The sequence below is a fragment of the Cariama cristata genome, unplaced genomic scaffold (assembly GCF_000690535.1).
Source record: "Cariama cristata isolate BGI_N322 unplaced genomic scaffold, ASM69053v1 scaffold37381, whole genome shotgun sequence".
NCBI classification, from domain to species: Eukaryota; Metazoa; Chordata; class Aves; order Cariamiformes; family Cariamidae; genus Cariama; species Cariama cristata.
Window position 1 is genome coordinate 49,435 of NW_009601713.1, and position 23,306 is coordinate 72,740.

Below are 23,306 nucleotides of genomic sequence, written 5' to 3' on the forward strand. Positions count from 1 at the left end.
CACCAGTCCCCCTTTTGCTCAGTAAGGGACTGCGAGCATTGCCCATCTGTGTTATGAAGTGCACGAACCCCATGTGCTCCCCGAGGATGGAGGAACTGGAGAAGGGAGAAGGGCTTGCAGCTCAAAGGCAGCTAAAACTGAGGGAGACCATAGGGAGAAACCAGGCAGAGTGGGGTTCGCCGAGTGCCTCGGGCATGGCGGAGGGCATGGCTGTCACCACCGCATCTGTGGGTCACCCACGGGTGACCGATCCCGAGATGGCGGAGTGCCATGTGGGATCTCTCCATGCATGTGCCGGAGCCTGGGGAAAGAGCAGGAGGCCACCAGCGCTGCCCTCTCTTGCCCTCCCCGGGGTGACTAACACAGCCAGACGTAGAGCAGGGACTGGGTTGAAGCAGGTGAGAGAAGTAAAAGCAAAAGGAGAGAGTGTGAAAACAGGTTTTCCTGGAAAAGTGAAGGAAATATATCCATGGAAAAAAAAAAAAAAGAAAGAAAGAAAGAAACAAAACCAGCTGTGCTAATACTTGTGCTTGTTTGAGCATGTTCAGAGCCTCCTAAACTCCCGTGGAAGGGAACGGTTTTGTTTCATGAGGGTGGTGCACATTGAGTGCGCGTCCATGTGATTTTTGTATTTGTACATTAAACATTTCCCCAAGATGTAATTCCTTCCCTCCTGCACTTGGAATAAAGTGACTTTACAAGAAGGACTGCCTCCAAACAGCAAGCAAAGGAGGGCGGTTGGGGCAAGATAGGGCAAATGTAAATGTGTCTGAGCTAGCTGCTCCACCCAGCCTCTCATCTTTATATGAAAAAAAAAAAAAGAAAAATAAAATGTTTCCAATAACCGAAACAGGCAAGGTCTGATCTGCACAGACGGTCTGCAGGCATCTGCCCAAGAAGCTGACGGTTGGCTGGTACATCCTCATCTGATTTATGTTGTGTGTGTGTTAAGCCTTAAATTGTTGAGTCTCTGGCTGGCTGCAGTGGTATTACTGGATGGTTGGTGTATGTTTTCAGCTCACAGAGCTGGCTCTGATACTGGGGTTGTTGGCGCTGAATCAATTCCAATCTCACACCTGTCTGAGACAATGAAGGCCTTGTTACACACATCTCCACCAAAGGCTGTCATACAACTTATTTTTCACATTTGAAGAAGAAGGAAAAAAAAATGAAGGGAGAACTGAGGAAATGCTGTCTCCTCACAAGACACGTTCTGCATGCTTGGATGCAGCATGCCCCTCTTTTCCTTATGGGAAAATATATTTACAAAACAAAGCCAGTGGAGTGCTTATGGAAAGTATAGCTTAACCCTGGCAGTTACATGTGACTAAGGCTTGGTCTCCAGGGACTTACCCTGTAGGATCACCCTGGTGGATTAAGCATGGGCGATAGGCACCCAGTTTGTTGCACTCCTACTGGAAAGTTTACCTCCAGCTGGTTAGCACTATTAATAGCTTCTTATCAGCGTACCTAGCACCTGTGCCATTTACCTAGCATTTTGGGGCCATTTCTTGAGATCTCAGAGGTCGTGAAAGGTGCTGGGCTCAGATGCCAGCCTGGGCAAAGGATCAACCCGGCTCCAGACACCGCTCACTCCGAGCTGAAGGCAGGAGTCTGATCTTTGTGTTGGTCATCCATCTTTGCCCTCATGGTCTCCCTTCATCCACTCTTCCTCCTCCAGTTCTGTTGCACAGCTGTCTTAGATGTGCATCCTCTGGAAACTGTAACGTTTTAGAGCCTTTTCCTACCCTTTCTAAAAAAAACCTTCTGCCTGCTGAGAGCGGGTGGCAGAGGGAGGCAGGGGCTGCAGATCTGTCCCATGAGGGTTTTTTTTCCATTTACTCTGTTAACAGCAGTTTTTCACCTACTCAGACAGGAGGCATGTGGCTGAGCGTTACCTTGGAGCGGGAGTTCACTCCCTATTGCTGAAACAGCCTGAAAATGCAGAGTGGCCTTCCAGGCTCTCCTCCCATATCCGTTTGTCATTTATCATCAGCACAGGCTAACGGAGCCTCCTGAGTCGGCAGAACTGCTGCGATGCTGTTAGTGTCCAGGGGAAAGACTGGTTGTGTAGTTCAGTGGCTTTCTCATGTCCTTTTTCTTCACTTTCTGGCCCATTCTCCTCCATTTTTGCCAGCGCCATCACTGGTTGCGTCTCTGAGGCTGTGCAGATGGGAGTGGGTAGATGGAGGGTTGGGTGGGAGGGGCGGCGTGAAATACAACGCAGCGTTGTGTTCTCATTCCTCTTCATCTTGACTCTTACTGCAATCTCCATTCTTTGCCCCAAAACATCTTCCGTGGAGGAAAGTAGGAAGGAAAAAAGAAAAGTGTGAGGCACTGCAACCTGCTTGTACCCAGTGAGTTTTGAAAGGTGCAGAATTAGACCAAAAGACAGCTCTTCGGCCAACGTAAGTTGGCCTTGCTTTACTAACTAAGCCAGCTGAGGCTCTGCCCTTGCGCCTTGTCGGGGTGGTCTTCAGCATAAAAATAAATGATTAACTAAGTAATGAGTGAATATAAAGACAGATGGTAAAGTATACTTCTGTTGGTACTTGCATGCCTTTGTTTAAGAATACAGAAAAAGGCCCTGCAGTGATGAAATGCAGACAGGAGCGTGATGTTATCTTGCACCTATAAACCTTGCTCTGAGTCCACTGGTGGCCACTATCCAGAACTGCTGAGTTCAGACACACCGGCTTGTACCAAGTAGAAACGGTGCTTTCAGTCTTCAGTAAACAGCATTTTTGCCTCAGGGCCCAAATCCTTCAAACATTTGCCTGGGTAATTGTCTGGTTTTGCCTTCTAGTGTCTCATCATCAGCTTATCTGTAAGTTCAGACTGGCTAAATGAGCATGTGAGGATGGGGGAAGAGCTGCTGGAGGACGGGGTAACAAAGCATTTCATATTTAATTCCCTGGCAGGAGAGACTAATGTGAGTGCAGCTAAGTGATCATTTTAAGATCACATTGGGGAAAAAATTAGTAATACAGCATACTAATTTAAACAAATCAAAGAGCTGCACGAATAAATGAAGGGGGCTTTTGTTTTCTTTCTCTGGCAGCCCCAAAATACCAACAACTGCAAAACAACAACAGCAAATACATAATTTCTGGTTGAATTCAAATTAATTGTTGCAAAATGTTGCCAGTTTTCAAAATTGTGAAAATGTAGACATAAAATATATTTCAATTAAGGCAATTTCTGAAGGGTTTTTTTCCCTGACCAAGCCAACAATTTATAACCTACAATAACCTTGTTTCTTGCCATCACATTGGACTTTTACAGTAAATGTAAATGCCTTGTTTGGTCTTAGTCTTACTTAAATAATTATTTAATATTTGCTTACATATCACTATTATGTTTAGTTTTGAGATAGTTCCTTCAATGCGAAGACGTTCCTTTTGCTTATAATGATGACTTGTGATCTTACTCTCCATGCCACAGCTGTCTAAAACTGCTCAGTTCAGCACATTCAGTGGAGTTTAACTGCGTTTAGCGAAGTTTCTAAAAAATTTTGATGTGTTAGTGTTTCATAGGTTCATAGCTGCTAACAGAGAACAATAATTTTACATGCGATTTCTGAGCAGGCAGGCTAGTCACAGGGTGTAATTTGAAAAGAGGTTATAGCAAGCTAGACTTTTCAAGCTGTTCAGAAGTGTTTAGTGCATTAAAGGCTAATTTTGAAGATGTTTAATACAGAAAGTGAAAAAAACCTGTTATTTGTATAAAACATCAGCCATTTCCCATTCCAAAAAGAAATCTTCCTCAGTCTGGCAACACAACAGCTGTTTGTTGGTTAATACTGGGAATTACTTTATTTCTTCCACACTGGGACATTTTGCAACATTTGACATGTGTTGACACTTCTTTTCTATATTGGATTACAATTTTCCGTCAACGCTGTTATTTCTTACTCCACCCATTCTGGTAGCACCTACCTGCAGATGAACCAGAAATTCTGATCAGAACGTAGGTACACAAAATTTGGGGCAGCAGTGCATGTTTCCAAGCAGCCTGGTTGTCCCAGGTCCCCCTCTTCCAGGCATCGGTGCCCTGATGGGTGGCACAGGCATGTCCCCCCAATTCGGGGCAGACCCCTCCCCGACCGCCCTGATGGAGAGTGTGTGTCCAGGACGTTGCTGGCTGAGACCTGCATGTTCAAAGCCCTGTGCCTGCTTATTCAGTGGATCTCATTTTTGGCATCTTGCTTTGGAAGAACAACCAAGGGGCTTCAGCCCTGCAACAGCTTCTGTGTGTATTGATTCGCTGAGATTCCGCTTGGCATCTTCAGTCGCAATATAGAGAGAAGCACTTTTAACTTCACAGCTCATGCTGCCTGCATCTTTTGCCCTCCAGATTTGGATCTGGTTTGTCTGAAATCAATCAGGATAACATTTAAATATGGCCAGCAGAGCAAACATACAAGCTGAGCTGGACGTAGTGCATGTCTTGAGCACTCCTGCTCCCGCAAGTGTGGCGAACGGTTGAACAAGGAGATGAGTCTTTACCTTCCTTTCAGTCCTTTCTCCTCTGGCAGTACTTCTCCAGCCTCATTGATTCAGGGGGGAGTCAGGGGGGATGTCCTGCTGCCACCCGCTGGGGCTATGGGTCGGGTGGAATCGGTGATGGCCACAGCACGGCAGGATGCTGCATTCCTCGGCTACACAGCAAGTGCCAAGAGATTTTGTAAAGGAAGCAAAGCATTTCTTAAATGGTATTTTAAATGTATTTCTGGACTGAATGCCCCTGACAACCCAGTGAGTTCGGGCTTTCAGCACATACTTCTGGGCTTGACTCATTTTCCATTTTGGTTTTGCAGATCTCCTCAAAACCGGCTTGACAGTTCAGAGGAGCAGATCATTTAATAGAGTTTTCAACAAGTCCATTTTGGTTTAGTACTATAATGAGCAACAGTTTCTTAGTTACCTCCTTTTTAAAAAAATCTGTGCATCGTTCTAAGCCAAACTGACTTTACAAATGTATGTTCACATGAAGAAGACCTTACTTCACCTTGTAAATCAAAGCTGCACTCTGGAGAGAGGTTTCATACCACTGGGCTCAGTATCATTTTTCTCAAGGTGACCTCAGTTGTTAAAGTATGAAGGTTGCATTTGATATGTCACTTACTTTCTCTAAGTCAATAAAATGAACTAGTGTGTCTTTAGATCATCAGAGATCTGCTTATTACCAAAAGTTGTTTTAATCCTGATTTGTGTTGGAATTTAAAAGAATCTAAGCAGATTTCGTTTGCCATCCTGAATAAGGGTTTGGAGGGTGATACTCCACTGTGTGTGCGGAGTGCCCCTGGATGAATTCTACTTTATTAGTTTATAGGCTTTCTTCTGAGCACTTGGGATGAGATCATGAAAGTGTAAATGGCTGTTATCTTCAAAGGCCTCTTTTATACTGACAAAACTCCACCTTACTGGCTTGTATTAATAATCTATTGCAATCCTAATTAGTTCACATCAAGGTCAGTGTTTTGTGGTGGATAAAATGGCTGTAAGCTCCAGAGAGTAAGTTTTTTGTTCCACTACTTTCATGTTGAAAAAGAGGAGGGAGCACTGAAAGCGTAAAAGAGGAGATTGATGAGGACTTTTTGTTTATCTGTAGGCTAAAGAACTTTAATATGGAGTAATTAGTCCACATCATCAGGAACAACCTGTAAGATACCTGAGGCCACGTTGTAGTCATCCCTTTATCACCGTGTCTCCCAGTGGACTGCAGAGACTTCCTCACTCAACTCTGCTCTTTTTTTTGTGGCATTGGTTTTCCAGTGGGAATAATCCATCCAAGGAACTTTCAGCCTCATATTTAATTGTCTTGAAATGTAGACACAAAGCTGGGAAATGTTTCACTGCGACACGAATTCATGACTGCCTTCTTGAACACCCTGAGGCTGAGTCCCACACAGGCAATGGCTCTGGGGCTGGGCACCAGGGAGGGTATCAGCAATCCCCTCCCAGGACCAGCAAGGTCAGGTCCAGCCCACAGGCATGGAGGGTATCACCCTCGAGAGGAAGATGCAGGTAATCCTATGTCTGCAAATAGTGACTCGATGGGACTTCCAGGTCCTGGCCCAGGAGGTATCTCTCCACTTCCTTTGGTCTTGCTCCACCCCATGAAAGAGAAACTTTGGAGGTGTAACTAGGCTGGGATTCATTTCACCTAACTTTAGCCATCCGTGGTTTGTGTGTCTCTGTCCGACACAGTCATCTGATATCTTTGCAATCAGGGAGAGAAACAGCTGTTCATCGGGTGTGATTCACCTGCCTGGCTTGGCTTAGATGTCTCCCTTAGGATGAAATGACTTGCACGGCACAAGTGTCTGGTTTACCCTGTTGGCAATAAAGTCTAGAGTCTAGACAAGTAGCTCAGAGGTAGACACCTACATTGTACATCTGTCAGGTGGGATGAACCCTCCCCAAGAGCCAGGACACCAGGAGACAGCATTACACTTTGTACACAATTAACAACCTACTTCTGCGTCTGTGTTTCCAGGGCATGATATACCTGCCCAAGGCAAGCTGACAGCAGCTGCTCTCCCCAGCAGCAGGGTAGTGAGATGGGTTAATTGACCTGCTTCTCAATGAACATTGTACCCCACCTGAGCCCTGTGCTTCAGGTGGACTGCTTTCAGGACATGAGCTAACTAGTGCAAAGTAGACACATCTCCCCCAAGCTGTTTTTACAGGTGAACTTTCCCTGCCAGGGTGACATCAGGTAATTCATATGTGCTCTGACTCAGCTCTGTGCCCTGAGTGCTCTGCTGAACTGGAGCCTTGCTTTCTGCATGCATCAGTCCTCCGTCTGCTCAAGTGAGAATTGCAATAATACCCTTTCTCAGGGGGCAGCGTGAGGATCAAGGAATTAATTAGCTGGGAGGAGTTCACATATGTAGAGTGGTTCGGGGAAAGGCAAAGAAGAGATCAGTAGCTGAGACCTAGAGCAGCAGAAGGGAGAAGCTGGGGAGGGGACAAGTGGGACAGGGACAGAGGTGCTCTGCTGTCCGGCAGCGTTTGTCATACGGACTGTGGCAGCAGGTCAGGGGAAGCTGCCACAGTCCCCATGCAATTCCCTTCCAGACTCAAAGAGATGTGATTTCTAGGTGTGGATTTACCGAGCTGGGTAAGGGAGCAGTAACTCCCCCAGTAGGTCCCACCACCTTGTCCCTGTGCTGGTCACCACAGGTCATACACCCTCCCCGCAGCAGCACACAACCCACTTTCCCCCCAGCACCTCTGAAGCTACAGGAAACCGCAGTGCCGTGCAGCAAGTAGATGAGATTATTTGCGTGTACACGTGTGTGTGCACATGTACACATGTGTACGTGCCGGTACTGGCATCCTTCTGCCCAAGGCACAGGGCTCTCTGCATCGTGCCACCTCCCAGGCCAGGCGCAACGGGACGAAGGGTGAAGTCTGCTCGCCGCCGACATCCACGTGGTATCTGTCCGTGGTTTCCTCACTGTCTCAGTTTGTGCTTTAGCAGTACGCTTCGAGATAGGGGAGAACACTGCAGCGGCATCGAGACTGGCGGCATGTCTCTTCCAGCAGAGCCAAAAGAGTGGAAGGTCAAGGTTGAATTCTTTTACTTCATTCCTTGTTGATGCAGAGAGGGAGGGAAGAGGAGGACGAGTGGTGGAATGGAGTCTCCCTCTTGAATAAATAACTGCAGCTCTCCAGGGTGACTCATACCTCGGAAGACAAAGAACAATGCATCCTTAATTTACAAAACTCAGCTTTCCAACTTCTGCGTGTCACTGGCACTCAGAGACTTTGCAATTTGCCCATAATGCCATCATGTTGTTCAAAGCAGCAGTGACGCCAACCCAGAAGGAGTGTGCTTACTCAGGAGGAGAGATGGTTTATATTTCATCTGAGCAGCTTATGTACTAACCTGCTAGGGCAGCACATACATTGATTGTGAAATCAGAGTTTTCACAGTTCGGTGTTTGGAGTTGTCTGCACTTCCTGATTCTGGCACCAAGTTAGCAATGAGATCTGAGAGGGTGTTTTTAGGGGACCCCCACCCCACAGCCAGTTGCCATTCCTAAAATGCTACTTGTTTCTTTACGGTGCATTGTGCATATACGGTTCTGCTACTCTAGGCAGCTCATTCGTGCAGCTTTAAACTTGAAGGAATACACCTTTCTCCTCCTTCTATCCCCAAAATATGCACAGCTATAACAGGTGTTTTCTCCCGCTGCTTTTGGTATCATCTCCAGGTATCTTACTATCATTGGAGAGCTGACTTTCTTGACATGGATGTGAAGAGAGTGAAGGTAATTCAAACAAACAATTAGAGTGCACTTGTTTGGTTTTCTTCCTTCCCTGCCATCTCTTTCTAAAGAAAAGCTAGCAAAAAATCTTCATATAAGACTTCCAGTCTTTCACTACATTCAGCACTGGAGGACTGATATCCTCAAAGGCGCTGGCAGATTTGCATCATTTTCATCCTCGAGACCTTTTCTAGCCTAGCGCTGAAAAGAAACGAGCTAACATAGAAGATGAGTTGGGGGTAGATGATGCACAGAAACGGAATGCAAAGTATGGAATGAACAGTAGAAATAGTCCTCTGCACCCCAGCACCTAATCACACCACCCTTGCTCTGTGGTTTTCCGTGGTCTTCTTTACTATACGCTCAATCCTTCCCAGGGGCTGGTACCCTCCTGTATGTCCATGCAGCACCTAGCATGCTTTGGGAAGTTCTGCATCTACTCTAAACACCGCAGCTAGAACAAACAGCCTCAGCAACTGTTTTTTTTGAAAGGTTTCTACTTGTGGCTGAGATTTTTCTTCTTTATTCTTAAGAGTGCAATGCCCCAGTGTGGAGAAAATCCCTTATTCTCCTATCCCACAGGAGGTTTTTTAGAGGCTCAAATGCCTCTAGAACTTCTCTAGCCTTTGCAATGCTCCACAAAACCACAGTAATATTGAAATAAAAGGGAAGCAAACATTGAGGCAGGAGGTTGCTGCCAAAGATCTCGCTTCCAGAGAATAGCTGGGGATTTGGGTGGCTCTTCCACCACCCTTCCCAACTTAAAATTTCAGACACACAACAGATCTGTCGCTGTCGTTCTCAACCAGAATAAGTCCTGTCACCTGCTGGCAATCTAAAAGGGGCTTTTCAAGGCCACGAAGAGGAGTTAATACTCCTCTCCTCTAAATTTCCAGTGGAAATTAAAAGGCTTTGAAAAACTTTCCCTGGGGGCAAATCAGAGCTTGCACCCACCTCTGTGAAACCTGCCGGTCTCCTGGCTGTTGCACGGGGAGGTGGCTCCGTGGTGTGACAGCCATTTCCACAGCCTGGCACATGGAGGGAAACCACCCCGCGGGGTGAAGTAGCTGCTGGTGGAATTTTACAGTTTGCTCTGTAATTTTCCAGCTCCTCATATTCCAGCGCTGAGAGGTATGAGAATACCAGCCTTGTGCGACTGCTGCCACTGCCAGTGATGAACTTGTCCTTTGGAAAGTCCCCCTTATTTAAGCTACTGACTAATTCTTTCAGCTGCTGGGAGATGACACACCTTTTCACGGTGCTGCGTTAGGCTGAGGATTTGCTGGGTCCCAAGTGAGGGAGAGAGACTGAGTCATATTGGATGCCTTGCTTCAGAGAGAGACCAGGTCAGACTCATGCAGGACCATATCGTGGTCCCTTGTGCTTCTCACACCTTCACCCAGAGCTTCTGGGGCTAGGAGGTAATGCGAGAAAGCGAGCGGGAAGAAGGGGCAGAGACAGGCACGTAAGAGATGTTAGCAAAGGGGGGGAAGGAGGAAAGACGGAATGGAAGTTTTTAGGCAGGCGGCATCTTTCTCCTGAGCACAAAACTACACCGAGTATTTCTGTGCTCATAGTCCGTTTCCTCTATTAAGCAAGACACCTCTCTGAATGAACAAGTCTGATCAAGACCATTCCTGCCTTACCCTCAAAGGAAGGGAAAGCCGCACTGTAGAAACTGTTTCCCCTTGGAAAGATTAGCAACTCAGACCTGGGTGGGGGGGACAGGGATGGACAAATCCCAGACTCAGAAAAGCCTTTCAAAGCAGTTAGGGATCCGACTCTCTCCTTGTCTGCCTCCAAGTTTGACACCAGTAAACTAATCCCAGCTTTCATTCACCCCACATCTTCTGCCAGTTGCTGCCTTTAAAGTGCTTGCCAGGACAGTGGAGGAATTGCAAAGCTCGATGCTGTGAGACTTTCAGGGTTTGTTGCGTGTGACTGACAGAAATTTTTGCAACTTGAGAAAAAAAAAAGTCTGGCAACAGCAGCGGCTATTTCGCAATTCATCTTCGTCTCGCTACACCGAGGTTGGGAGGGGGTTCACTGACATAGATAGTGGTCAATTAGCTGCTCGGTACTCAGGGCTGACTTCTTTGTCTCTCCTGACCCTGGCTTGGGAAAAATCACCCGTAGAAAGTAATTTGTCCAGGTAATTATATTTTCAAGCAGGCAGGTGTCACTTCCGAGGTGGAGGGGCAAGGGAAAAGACGCACAGGCGGTCCATGTGCAAGTGCAACGCGGCAGAAAGGGGAAGGTGGAAAGGCTGGCAGCCTGGCTGAGTCAAAGGCATACCTGCTGCCTCCCGGGCCGCTGCCGTCTCCGCCGCCATCCCGCCTCGCACCACGGCGTACTGACTCACATCCTGCTGCTCCTTTCTGCAGCTTCCAGGAACACGCTGTATCATACTGAGATTTGGCCACGCAGCGTCTCTTGGCCGGGAGCAGGCAGCGATGTCTGACCTGCGGTGACAAACAGAGAACCGTCTCTCTCTGTCTGCGCTCCGAGGGCATAAAACAGATTCAGAGGTGCGCGGGATCCAGCATCCACATCAGCTTTTTTCCTTTCGGCTCATAGGCACAGTGGGACCTGTTATCTGATTTGAATCGAAGCTTAAAGCTTGGAATATGGCTAAAAAGAATTATTTTCTGATTAGAATAGAAAATCTTTCTTTTAGACAGCTTGGTATGGGTTGTTATATTTACCATATAGAAATGATGAGGTGGTAGAAATTTTTGCTATCATCTCAAGCAACATCCTGACCTGGTACTATGAATCACCGCAGTCCCACTAAAACTTGCTGATTTCTACCTTCCAAGTGCGTGACAGCATCACAGTGTTTTCTTTTGGAGGGAGAGGGAGGTGTTGCTTTACTTTTTAAAGCGTGTGACCCTCTGAAAAAGAATGACATAGAAATAGCATCCCAGGACTTCATGTTTATTCTGTCCCAGTGATTTCTATATCCTATATTCCCAGGATCGGGTTTACAGACAAAAGGATGTTCTGTGCTTTAAGCATGAAGGGAGTTCTTTTTCTGTCCTTGACTATCAGTGACAACTTTGGAAGCCAAAACATGCCCCGTGTCACACGAGAACTTCATTGCACGGCAGGTGTGTGTTTGCCCTGCTTAATCGTGCCAGTTCTGCTGAGGAAGGGAATCTTTGGGTCCGGGTGTCTACATCTCTCCCGTGCATCCGCTCTCTTGGGTACCTGCTGGGCCCAGAGCTGCTCCTAAGAGAGATGCTGCTTCTGCGCAGCGCAGAGCTGCGGTTAGACAGCACTGACGGCATTCCAGGTGGGAATGACTACGAGGTGTTAACAAAGGTTGTATGAAGGGCCATGAGGGCTCTGGGAAAATTCATGATTAAAGTGGTTATTTCATAGCGGGTCTTGAAGGCAGCCTGGCCACTGCCTCTGCAAGGTCTCCACTGCCACCTACTGCCACTGCTGCCCGTGGCACCTCTTGGTGACGGGAGCCACCGACCGCCATCCGCCTTCTTCGGGTTAGACTTTTAATTCTCCACAACTAAACCAGCTGGAAAAATGCTAACTACTAGGACCAGAGGGAACACCACGAAAAGAGGAGACTGGCTTTTTTTTTGGTTGGTTGGTTTTTTTTCCCCCGAGTCTCTACCAAAGCATGTTTCATTAAACTATTAAACATTATGCAACATTTGTACAGCTTAATTACAACTTTTTAAAGCAAGCTGAACGCAACCTTTTCGTGGCAATAAAACATGACGAGGCATGAAAGGCGGTTCAATACTTTCTGCTTAATAGCTTGTTAGGCATGAGGCTAGAGGCCGAGAGCTCGTGACTACACAGTAAGGTGTGAATTATTGCACCATAATTCTCGCCCTGGAGTGTTTTATTGCAATTAATAACTGTTTTCATGTTTTAAATACATTTTCTCACACCATAAAAAGCAGAAATGGAAAGTACTTGCTAATGGGAGAAATACCAGGAGGACTGGGCACAGATCACAAACTGGAGCAACTTCCTTGGTTTTGAGCTATTTTGATCTGCTTTTAAATTATTTTGGAATCTTGTTTGGCTTTAAATCCGTGTGGACCCAAAGCCCTGTTATTTCCCTTTGTTGAAGTAGCTCTCCCTGCAAATATCCCCACAGATACTCTCAGTTGGGAAGCAACTCCCATTTATTTGCAGTATATTTTCACCAAATTAATTTCAGCCGCACAAAGCCACACATTCAGTTCCCCACATCAAGCTCCTTACTTCTGAGATGTGCACCTTGTTATTTCGAAAGCAGAAAAGAGATGGAGTCAGGAAGAGTTTGTTGCCTTCTTGAGTAGCCCACTCCTGTGGCAAATTTGAACCCATTCCAGTTTAATTTTGGGTAACCTGAAAGCTGAAGAAAAGCAGATATCGCAAAAATAAAATGCTATTTCAGGCCCTTGATCCAGATCCTACTGAAGCTGCTGGAAATGCAAACCTTGCCTTTACTGGGAGCTGAGTCTGCCTTTTGATACTGAGATGGTGCCATAAAAATGCTATTACAGTGATACTTTTCTCTACTTGTTATTAAAAAACTGTGAAGGTGATGCCTGGGGTTAGTCAGCGCAACCTGCTTTAATGTCTGTATATAATATAAAACACTATATTAACATCCCTGAATAGATTGCAACTTGTTAACCAGTCTGATGTCAAAAAGCCAATCTTTAAGAGCAAATACAGGGATTGGGAATACAGGTACCAAGATGGAAAATTAATTGGTAGTTTGAACTTTCACTTAAGAAAGACTTAATGGGAGGAGGAGATTAATAGTGGGGATCTCTTGGGCTGTCTGTCACTGTTTCAAGTACCCCAGAGGTCAGTAATAACAGTAAATGGATGAGGCAGGTCAGGTACCTTGGTAGTCTCTTTCTGGATGTTACTAGACGTGTACTTGGCCCATTATCTGATTTCTAGTCCGGACACAGCACAAAGCTAACTCTAGTAGGACTACAAGAAAGAAACCATATTTCAATTTAGTCTTGTCAGTGTTGAGTAAATCTGTGACAAGGTCTTGCTTCCTTTTTTTGCTGCCGTGGTGGCTGCTGCGGCTTTTCCTGCATCTCCTTACTGTTATTCCTGTGTTTATTGCACTGAGGGTTGGTTTAGGGACCAGGATCCCATGCGTGCTGAGCAAGGTACAGGACAAAACCATGTCTCTTGTCCTGAAGAGCCAGCAATGTCAGAAATAGGAGAAAAGTGGCAGATAGAGCTGCCCCACCACACAATGCAGATTTGCGACAGGAGAAAATGGACGGTACATTCCTTCCTTTTGGCCTGAAAAACAGGGATGGGTGACATACCCAGATACCTAGGTTGCTCTGAAGACAGACTTTTCCCCCCTTCTCTGCAGTGCTAAGACCTCAGGACAGACCACTCCAAAGCAAGTGATAAAACATTTCCAGCCAAAGGGGTTCGATGGCTTCTGCCGTGACGGTGTTGAACAGAGCCCTTGAAAGAGAGGTGAGAGAGGGGAGGCTCTGTCAGCTCTGCCGTCAGCCTTGGCCGAGCACGGCGAGGGCTCCATGGGCAGGAGGACTAGCCGAGGGAATTTCCATCCCTGGGCTGAGATCCCTCCAAGCACACGTATCAGGATTCTAGTACTCAGCCGCATCGCTGAACTGAAATCAATGGGATTGCGTGCTGAAATCAGGGAGTAATGATTTAATTAACCCCGTTTCAGAATTGAAACATACAGTGTTGTACCATTACCATGCTTACTCTGCCGATGCTTTGTGGTATTCATCCTAATGCTGACCCTGGAGACTCAATTCCCTCATCTGTCTCCTTGTCATCTTTAATAAACACTGACCATACATTAACAATGAGATGATGTTGTAATTCAGAATAAGACAGGCTTTGTGCCTATGTCTTTTTGTTTGTTTCTACTAAGTCCACTTAATACAATTGGATGTTGCTTTTAAAACAACGTGAGTCAACTGAAGTTATTTTTAAGGAAGCCTGCCTGAAAAAAAAATCAAATATTAATATCTGAATTTGAATATGTTACTCAGCAGAAAAATCTTTATAAGACATTAGTTCATTCTGCAAGTGACTTCACTAGTTATTTTTTAAAAGCTTGGAGTTTTGTATAAATCTCCCCTTCTAAACAGATGAAACAAACAAAATGTAAAACTCATCTCCATAATGCACAACAAAATAATAATTTCCAGATGGGCTTTCTGATGGAAGATCAAAGTCCTTCATCTCAGACTTGGGAAATTTCCCTTCCATGCTGGTATCAGTTTTATCTGAATGCAGTGCATCCAACATTTGCTTTTTTCAAAGAGGCAATTAGCTAGATGAAGCTGCAGGAGAATGCTCTTAGAGCTGAAGAAAATTGAAAATATTTTACTAAAGATAGTAAAAGAAAAATTTCTGGGTAGGTAAGGAGGGGGAGGATTCTTTCTCACTTTGATTTATATAAAAACTAGACCTTTCTATACACTGAAAAATGCCAGCTTCATATGCAAAGTTGAAATAAGCAGAAAAGAATTGTTTCTGCATTGGTGCAACTGTTTTGGACAAACTCCCTGCCTTGCATCTCTGATTTCAAACGTCAGCCAAAGTGGTCATGTGGCTAGAAAATAACAGATTAGTGTTTTTCCATAAATGTTTTACGCATCTGTGCATGTTGAGATTTTGCTTCCAAGAAGCAGCAGTTTCTACAGAAGCTGGTACTCGTAGGGTGTCCGCATTTTCAGCTTAGCAGTGCTGTAGAGTTTGTTTAAGGCTTCCTGATTCTGAAGTTCAACCACTGCTAGTAGATGTACCCATCACTGTGAATCGCGTTTCTGTATTTTAGTGTATACAAAATAGATGTACAAAATACCCGTTCATTTCATTAAGCCTGGGATTTTCAAAAGATTGAGGAAGTCGAATTCCCCAGTCCTATTGATCCACTTAGGAGTCTGCCTTCTGGAGGACACTAGTTTCAATCTCCATCTCTGTCTCTCACAAACACACACATATTTTCATCTTGTTTTTCTCCCTCTACTTACACGCTTGCACAGAAACACTCAGAGTTGTGTATTTTTGTCTCCTTGGTGCCACGTAAGACATGCCTTTTTGGCTAAAAGGACTGCGAACATGCAGCCTGAAATACTAATGCATCTCAGCAATGAATAGTCTTTCACCTTGCAAAGTTTAATCTGCTTTTCCCTGACCACTTTTCCCTGCCCAACATCAATGTCAAATATCAAAAAGCTTCACAAGAAAAAACCAACCCATCAAAACTTACAGATGCACAAATAATATTTTAGAAAGCAATTCATCTGAAGTTCTCTTGACAAAGGGAATTATGGAACTGAAATGTAATTACCTTGGCATTTAAGTTTCTATTTCCACCATGTGGTTTAGTTCACATGTTTGATTGCAAAGTTTTATCATTCAAAACAGCCTATAGGTCTCTTTTTCATTGCAGACACAAGGCAAGTACAGCCATCTCCACCATGGTCCTACGACCAGTCCTACCAGTACCTGGGCTCCATTGCCACCCCCTCCGTGCACCCTGCCACGCCAATATCACCCGGCAGAGCTAGCGGCATGACATCCCTCACCGCAGAGCTTTCGAGCCGGCTGTCAAGTAAGTACCCAAAAGTTAGTTCCCCAACACTGGGCCTCAGCAAAGCCTTGAGGCTGACTTCGATGCAAACCAGTTGCAATGTCCTAGGGTGCTGCTGCAGCTTTTTGCCAGTTGTAGTGAAGCCTGTTGTGGGTCCTCTGCAGCGAGCCTTCTCCAGTGCTTTGCTGGGGTTTGTGCAGAGAGTAAAGAAAGAAAAATGGTTTGGCGCTCAACATATCATTGTCAAAAAAGAAGAAAAAGGAGGAGAAAGCAGCACTTTGAAGATGTATGGAACTATAAAAATAGTTTGCAGTGCTGAAGAGCTATCATATCTGCCAAGAAATGAACGCCACAGATATTTCAGTTCTGTTTCCTTCCCTCGTTCTAAATTCAGAGCAGAGCACAGCAGGTTATGGGTGGACACATTGACTGCAGGACGGTGGGGTTTGACATTTTAAGTGTTCCACTGGATTGTCTTGTTACATCTTTGTCAAATTGTACTGCAGAGCTTTACAAGCCAACATAAAAATATAGCGTGGAAGTGAAAGCTACCCCCCTGGTTTCCACCGTACTCAGTTGACCATCTGCTGACTCTAACCGACACATATTGAACCAATATGTGTGCGTTCAATAGCAGGAATTTCCTTAAAATGAATGAGAGCCGTATAATTCAAATTTGCATACAGCTTTTTCAAAAATATCTTCTTTGGCTGCACATATTGCTCTCATTTGAATACTCAGGGCTTCTTCTAAGATCAGAGAGAATCACTTGAACGTGCTCCAGCCTGTTCTATTGTTGTCATCTAGAGCCTGCTTTGAAAGAGTCACAGCAACGATGCCCACCAAAAGTAAATTATTTGTCAGGTCTGGGTGTTAATTACATCTTAGAGATAGCTGATAATACAGGAAACGCTTCAGGAGGAAAAAAAAAGGAAATGGCTTGTTTTTAAAAAAGTCTATAGAAATTCTCACTCTTCACTGACACACTCTTCTTTCAAAATGAAGAGTCTCCTTTTTACTTTCTCCCTCCCTTTGCACTCCTTTCCACTGGCAAAATGCAGAAACAGAGAAAAGAGAGAAGGATGAAAAAAGATCTTCTTCATAGCAACCAGAAAATTTCAAGTAGAACAAATTATTTCATCCATTTTTTTACTCAGAAAAGTAATTTTTCTTGACAGAATTGCTTGAAATCAGTATTTACCAGCTATTTTGATTTCCAAACCCTATACAGGGGTGCCTGATGCATGTGTGCTTGTAGATGTGGATATGTGAATCAGAGTGAATGGAGATGTCAGTCACCTTTTACCTTTACCAGTGTGGCGACTGAGGTTGCACTCAAATGCATGAATGCATTCAGTATTGAAATGTGATATTTTTTGCATTGCTGTAGTGCCCAAATGTCGTCACCCTTATAGTGCTGTGCATGGTATGGGCACCAAAGGCTTCAGGAGTGCTGTGTCTAACAGAAGACGGCCATGGAGTAACTGCAGGCTGTGGGTTTTTTGTGGCACATGGTGAGCATGGAGGTAGAGCACCAGTACTAGGGTTTGTTGGTGCTTTTTGTGCCTGTGGTCAAAGTGATTTGCCTTGGGGCAGGCATAGTTTCTCCATGACTTGTGAAGGAACCTAGAAGAGGTTTGTTCACGTGCCGGCATTCTTTCTTTCCTGTCTGAATTCTGTATTTGGGGGTTCATCTCTACACATCTTAAGTGGTTTTTATAATGCTTCTGAAATGTAACTTCTATATTAAATGTCATTCAGTATTTCTAGAAAAATCTTTCACAATATTTTCTCCCCAATCCCATTACTGTCACACACACTTGCTGTCTAAGAAATTTCTCCTTGGCAGAACAAAGAGCAAATTTGAAGGTTTTTTGAGCCCTACCATCTAAAGACATGATGCCTCAAAAGAAAAAGCAAAGATACAGGACATACTTGTAACACCTTGACATTAAGTCTCATTTTTCTGCTTTGTGCCAAACTGGGCAGAAGAAACCCTCATCTGATAAGTGATGTGTCCAGGTGGTTTCAAGAAGTTTGATTTCTTTCTCAGGAATGAGGTGTGCAAGTACCATTTAAAATCTGGCAGGTTGTCAGAAGCCACTTTCAACCTTAGCTACTCTGAAGCTCCTGCTGTTCCATCCCATAGTGTATCTTGCCATGTCAAATCTGTAAGTGCTGGGGTCTAGGGGAAGGAAATACGTTCAGGGTTCCCATTAATCTTCCAGAAAAAAATGGAAGGCAAACTCAAAAAGGGAGCATACAGAATGCGTCAGAGCTTTTCTAAGAAATTTATAGAAATTCATCAAAGTGTGCTGGCTGTGTTGTTGACGAGCTTTCAGAACTTGGCGCTGGAGTGTGTCTGCGCTAGCTTTAAATCCGGTCAGAGCCAAGAGCTTTGTTTTCTCTCTGCTTCTTCTCATGAGTATTTCCTTCAGCGCATGGCTCCTCTTCTGCAGACTCCACGCCTTGTCTGACAGAAGAAGTTGTCTTCTGGAAAGATTTTTTTCTTAATTATTATTGTTGTTATTTTAATCATGCATAGCTGCCAACTCTAGGGACTGACACCTTCCATTAATCTGAGTCATGATGAAGATCCTTCCTAAAGAGGCCATTATCTGCTCTGCTTGTTTAATCCTTGCACACCAGGGAAGGAGACGATGGGACTGGACGTACTTCCACTGCTGTCAAAGTGGAGCAGAATTTGACTGTCCTATAAAACATTTTGCTTAGCTGGACGAGAAAGGCTTCTAGAACACTTGAAAGGAAGAAAAAAGGCCAACCTCCAAATATATCATTCTGCTTTAACAAGGCAGTACTATTGTTGTCCTTTTTTACATAGTCATTAGAGCCAAGATTTTCAGAAGTTAGTAACAATTGTGTAGACATTATATGAGGACCAAGATACGAAGACCTTAAGTGAACCTGATTTATCTTGACTTTGGTAGTGTTGAGAGTCAATGGGGAACTGTGCTCCTAAGTGCTGACAGCTGGGCTGAGCCTGTGTGTGTAAACCCTGCCTGTGCACGTTCGTGTACTCAAAGTTCTTGTAATCTGCTCCACGGAGCTTCCCATTCGAGTCGGCAAATAAAACTGGGTGCAAGAGAGACTATGCAGAAGCTGGACAATTTATATTTAGGTCCCATCAGTGTCCCTGGTGAGTCAAGTGATGCTGGGCAAGGAGCTTGAGATCTGTGTCCCTCTTCCCCACCCACCCATTGAGGATGAGGACACTCTAGAAATGTAAATAATTGCATGTGCTGTAAAGGCTCTAAGAGAGAACACAGACACATACAAAACAGGGCGAGAGCTTGGCACTCCTCTTTAATTGCTGCTTTACTGAAATTCAAAACATCCAGATATATGAGCATTACAGTGACTGCATTAGAGAGCAGGTGAGGGATAGCTCTGTTTGACCACTTCGGTTAACCATAGACCAGAGTTCGGATGTTGGTTATTGCCTCGAACAGGTGAACCTCCGTTCTGCCAGCTCAACAGTTCTCTGTCTCCCTTCCCCATCACCCAGGTGCTTCTGAGTTGACTGCGTTCAGTGACCCCCGGGTGGGAATCGACCGCTCCTTCTCCGCGCTCCCCTCCATCTCCGACCCTCGGATGCACTACCCGGGAGCGTTCACCTACACGCCGACGCCCGTCAGTTCAGGGATAGGAATCGGTATGTCTGCCATGTCCACAGCCACGAGATACCACACTTACCTCCCACCTCCCTACCCCGGCTCGTCGCAGGCCCAGGGCAGCCCATTCCAGACCAGCTCACCCTCCTACCACCTCTACTACGGAACCTCCGCCGGCTCCTATCAGTTCTCCATGATCTCGGGGGGAGACCGGTCCCCCCCGCGCATCCATCCCCCCTGCACCAATGCCTCCACGGGATCGACGCTCCTCAACCCCAACCTCCCCAACCAAAGCGATGTGGTTGAAGCAGAAGGGAGCCACAGCAACTCCCCCACTAACATGGCAACCACAGCGAGGCTAGAGGAAGCGGTGTGGCGACCATACTGAACAAATTTTAAGTAGTTATGGGTCAGGACTAATGTGCTTTCCATTTCCCGGTGCCCGTAGGTATCCCATAAACACCTGTCTTGCTTATGGGCCCTGCCATGTTCATACATCATTTTCAGAAGCAAAACCTCCAGAAGTCAGCACTCCCAGGAGCGGTGGCATGTGTTAGCCAGCCCCTGGCGAGCGACGTCGCTCCAGCAAAGCATCCCTTGAGGGGGGCTGAGCTTCTGGAAAGGAGGACGCCTGAGTTGGTGGTCCGGAGGTAGCGAGGGTGGGTAGAAAGGTACCTAGTCTGTTGCCAGGCCTGTGGCTTTCTAACGTGCCTGGGCTTGAAGGTCTCCACAGCCCTAAAGAGAGTTTCGGTTCACTTCTATTTTTAAGACTTAAAACTAAAAAAAAAGAATCTTAGTGAGTTTACTGCATCTTATGGACATATTAACTGTAAGGAAGTATAGGAAGATTCCCAGAGGGAAACTGTGAATGCTTCTGTTTTAGCAATGCTGTGAATGAGAGGTTTTATATGTTGGACTTCATTCTTTCTTTTTTTTTTTTTTTAAACCATGTTGTATATTCCAAAGAATATGGAATTTTTTATTGCTGGGTTTTTTTTGTTTTGTTTTGGGTTTGTTTTTTTGTTTTTTAGGATGCAGCTCATCCTGCTTTGCATCTAATTTGTTTTATTTCTCTTGGCACCTTATAAATTGCAAAAAAAAAAAGATTTTGCTCTTTTTTGTGTTATAATCATGCTTGCTTCTTTCTTGCTTTGTCAACTGAAAGAATCAGCCCCTTTTTCAATGAGTTAATTTAACTTTTCTCTCTTGGACTTTTTTTTTTAATACAAAGGCTTGGGTAATTTTCAACTACTGTACTACTTTGATGAGTTCATTGATATTTATGCTTGATATTTAGACTTTTCTTATTTGTTGATACTATTATTATTTAAATATGCCTATATTAAAAAAGATCAGCAATTGCCTCTTTTGGTAGCAGCCAAAGTCAAATTTATCACATTGAAAAAGGCTGGGGTAACGATGGGTAAAGTGACCTCCTAATTATCTAGAAACATTGTTTACAATTGTCTCACTCACATTTTACTCAGCTAACTGGGCTCAGATCCTCAAAGGCATTTAGGTGCCCAACTCTGACTGAAATGATTTAGGCACCAAAATCCCTGTGAATTTCTGTGCCTTCCCAGTTAGTGGAGTCATCTCTCCCCACTCCTTCCTCACTTTTCCTTCGTCACCAGTAGTGACCCTCAGGGTCAGTAATCAGGAGTTACAGATTTCATAAGGCAGACTGAATATTCCCTAACTAAATACATCCCCATATGGCCCCATTCTGCTCCTGAGGTTGCCTGGGCTTCCTAACAGTGCTGGTGGAGGCCTCCTAGTCTTTCAGAAGTGAAAGCCAACATGCAGTTAGCATGGCAGGGGTGAAGTCCTGGCTCCGATGGAATCGGTGTGAGATCTGCTCCCAGCTTAGCAGAGCCAAGATTTCTGTGCGGTACAAAAGCCACGTTCCAGTGTGCTGGAAAATAGATCAGTTCATGCATCACAAAATAACTCGAACTGAACAGGGATGTCAAGCTCATCTGGAAAGCAGGCGAGCAAAGAAGGGGCCTTAAGAGTTCTTCTGTCACCATCTTCTGAGGGAAGAGGAAGGGTATTTAAAACTGGTACATACAATATTCTGTCCTGTAGCAAATACACAAGGCTTATACTAACAGCATGTTTAATGCAGAGTCGTCATCGTTGCCCAGCGTTACAGCACAAACATATCAGATGTCACTGTAAAGTTTATGGCACTATTTTATTTGAGGGTTTGGTCTGAATGCAGTTGTTGTACTACTCATTAATTACAAACTGCTGATGTTGACACGTGTGCGTTCCAAATTAGCTGATTATTATTTAATGTACCTCTTAAATGAGTGAAACAATTGCAGGTCAACTCAGAGAGTATTTGAAAGCAGGACTTCAGATCAGTGTTTGATGTTTAAAAAAAAATTAAAAGAATTCAAATTAAAAAGATCCTTGGCTGCAGGCAGCAAAACAGCTGGACTTATTTAAAACCATTTGTTTTTCAAGTTTTGTTTTTTTTTTTAATATGATTTTGCTTCTTTGTTTAAGTAAGTCAGATGCAGTAGCACTTTGGTATTGAAAAGTTACAAATTGAAGAATTTACATTGTCAATAAGGTCATTTTTGTGCAGAAAATAGGGAGTGTTTCAAGAGATCTCATCAAAAGTTAAAAATGTTTCTGTTAAAATACATGCATGGCCTTCTGCTTTTCATTTCGTATGATAGTCTCTCTAATTTTCTAGACTTTGCTCTGAATGAAAAAGGCAGAAAACATCAAAACTATATCAGAACAGTTGAAAATATATTTTGGAAGTATGGAGACCCTGCCGAATACAGAAATACAGAGACCCTACCTGTTGTGACATTTACATAGTTGGAATCTCATCTCTTCAGTAGCCTAAAAAAAAAGTCCTTCATCACTAAACAGTAGCTCTGTTGCAGAATCCGTCTTAGACATTCTCTGTCACTGTGCAATTAAAAATCATCATTTACTACAGCTCTCACATCTGCCTTGTGACTGGACCACCCAAGTGCATAGTACTGTGAGCGGGAACCCAGAGGTGAGGGAGAGGAAAGGACCCCCATGCCTCATCGCAGAAGGCAGGGCTGCTGTGGCCGAGTGACTTCGGCCTGTGGCAGAAGTGAGGTTGATGTGGTTTATATGCTCCCAGGCCCATCTGTGGTCACAGCTTGCTTTCTGATAAAGCCCTTTGCCCCTTTTAGCCCATTTACCCACTTCTGAAACTAAAATATCAAGGACTCACAAGAACGGGGAGTTGGCATCTCTTAGCCTGGAGATTAGACCCTACATTGAACGTCTCTTATGGCTACACAACTACTTTCTTTACGCTTGTCCTAAAGGTGAAGTTTAGTTTTACTCTCCCTGGTGTGAACAGGGTGAGAAACTGCAGAACTGGTCACCACGTTTACCCTGTGTCTTTACCGGCACGTAACAAACCCCTGGGATTTCCCAGTGTCTCATTTGTGATCATTGCCAGCAACTGAACTTTGGAGTCTAACCTCTCTGTGTACGTCAAGCACAGCACAAAGCAGCACCCTCTTTGCAGAGGAAAAGCTAAGTTCATCATCCCTCACGATTAGTCTGTTTAATCACTGTGGGTTTCAGTGTATTCACACAAGTGCTTATGAGAAACCACAGTTTACTCAAATCTCTATTTTTGTAGCCATCTTCTGTCCCAGTAAGGACAGCAAAGATCTTCAAGGCTGTAAAAGTGCTCTCATGTCATTCCTCTTGTATCTTAAGAGCACTTAGCAGGTGGAAAGAGAACATTTGGATAAAACATTTTCCCCATTCACACGTCTCCAAATTATAGTATATAAGTATATATTTT

The 23,306-nt window shown here is 44.6% G+C and overlaps 1 protein-coding gene across 1 annotated transcript in view; it reads left to right on the forward strand.

The window, feature by feature from the left end:
• The window catches only part of RUNX1 (runt-related transcription factor 1), a gene marked incomplete at its 5' end in the record, with an annotated part of 66,520 nt that extends 46,643 nt beyond the window's left edge, over positions 1–19,877 (forward strand). The window contains 2 exons of the mRNA XM_009710557.1: positions 15,717–15,878; positions 19,384–19,877. Of these exons, the coding sequence (XP_009708859.1) occupies positions 15,717–15,878; positions 19,384–19,877 (656 nt within the window). The remainder of the gene's footprint in view (positions 1–15,716; positions 15,879–19,383) is intronic.
• Positions 19,878–23,306: the final 3,429 nt, after the last annotated feature.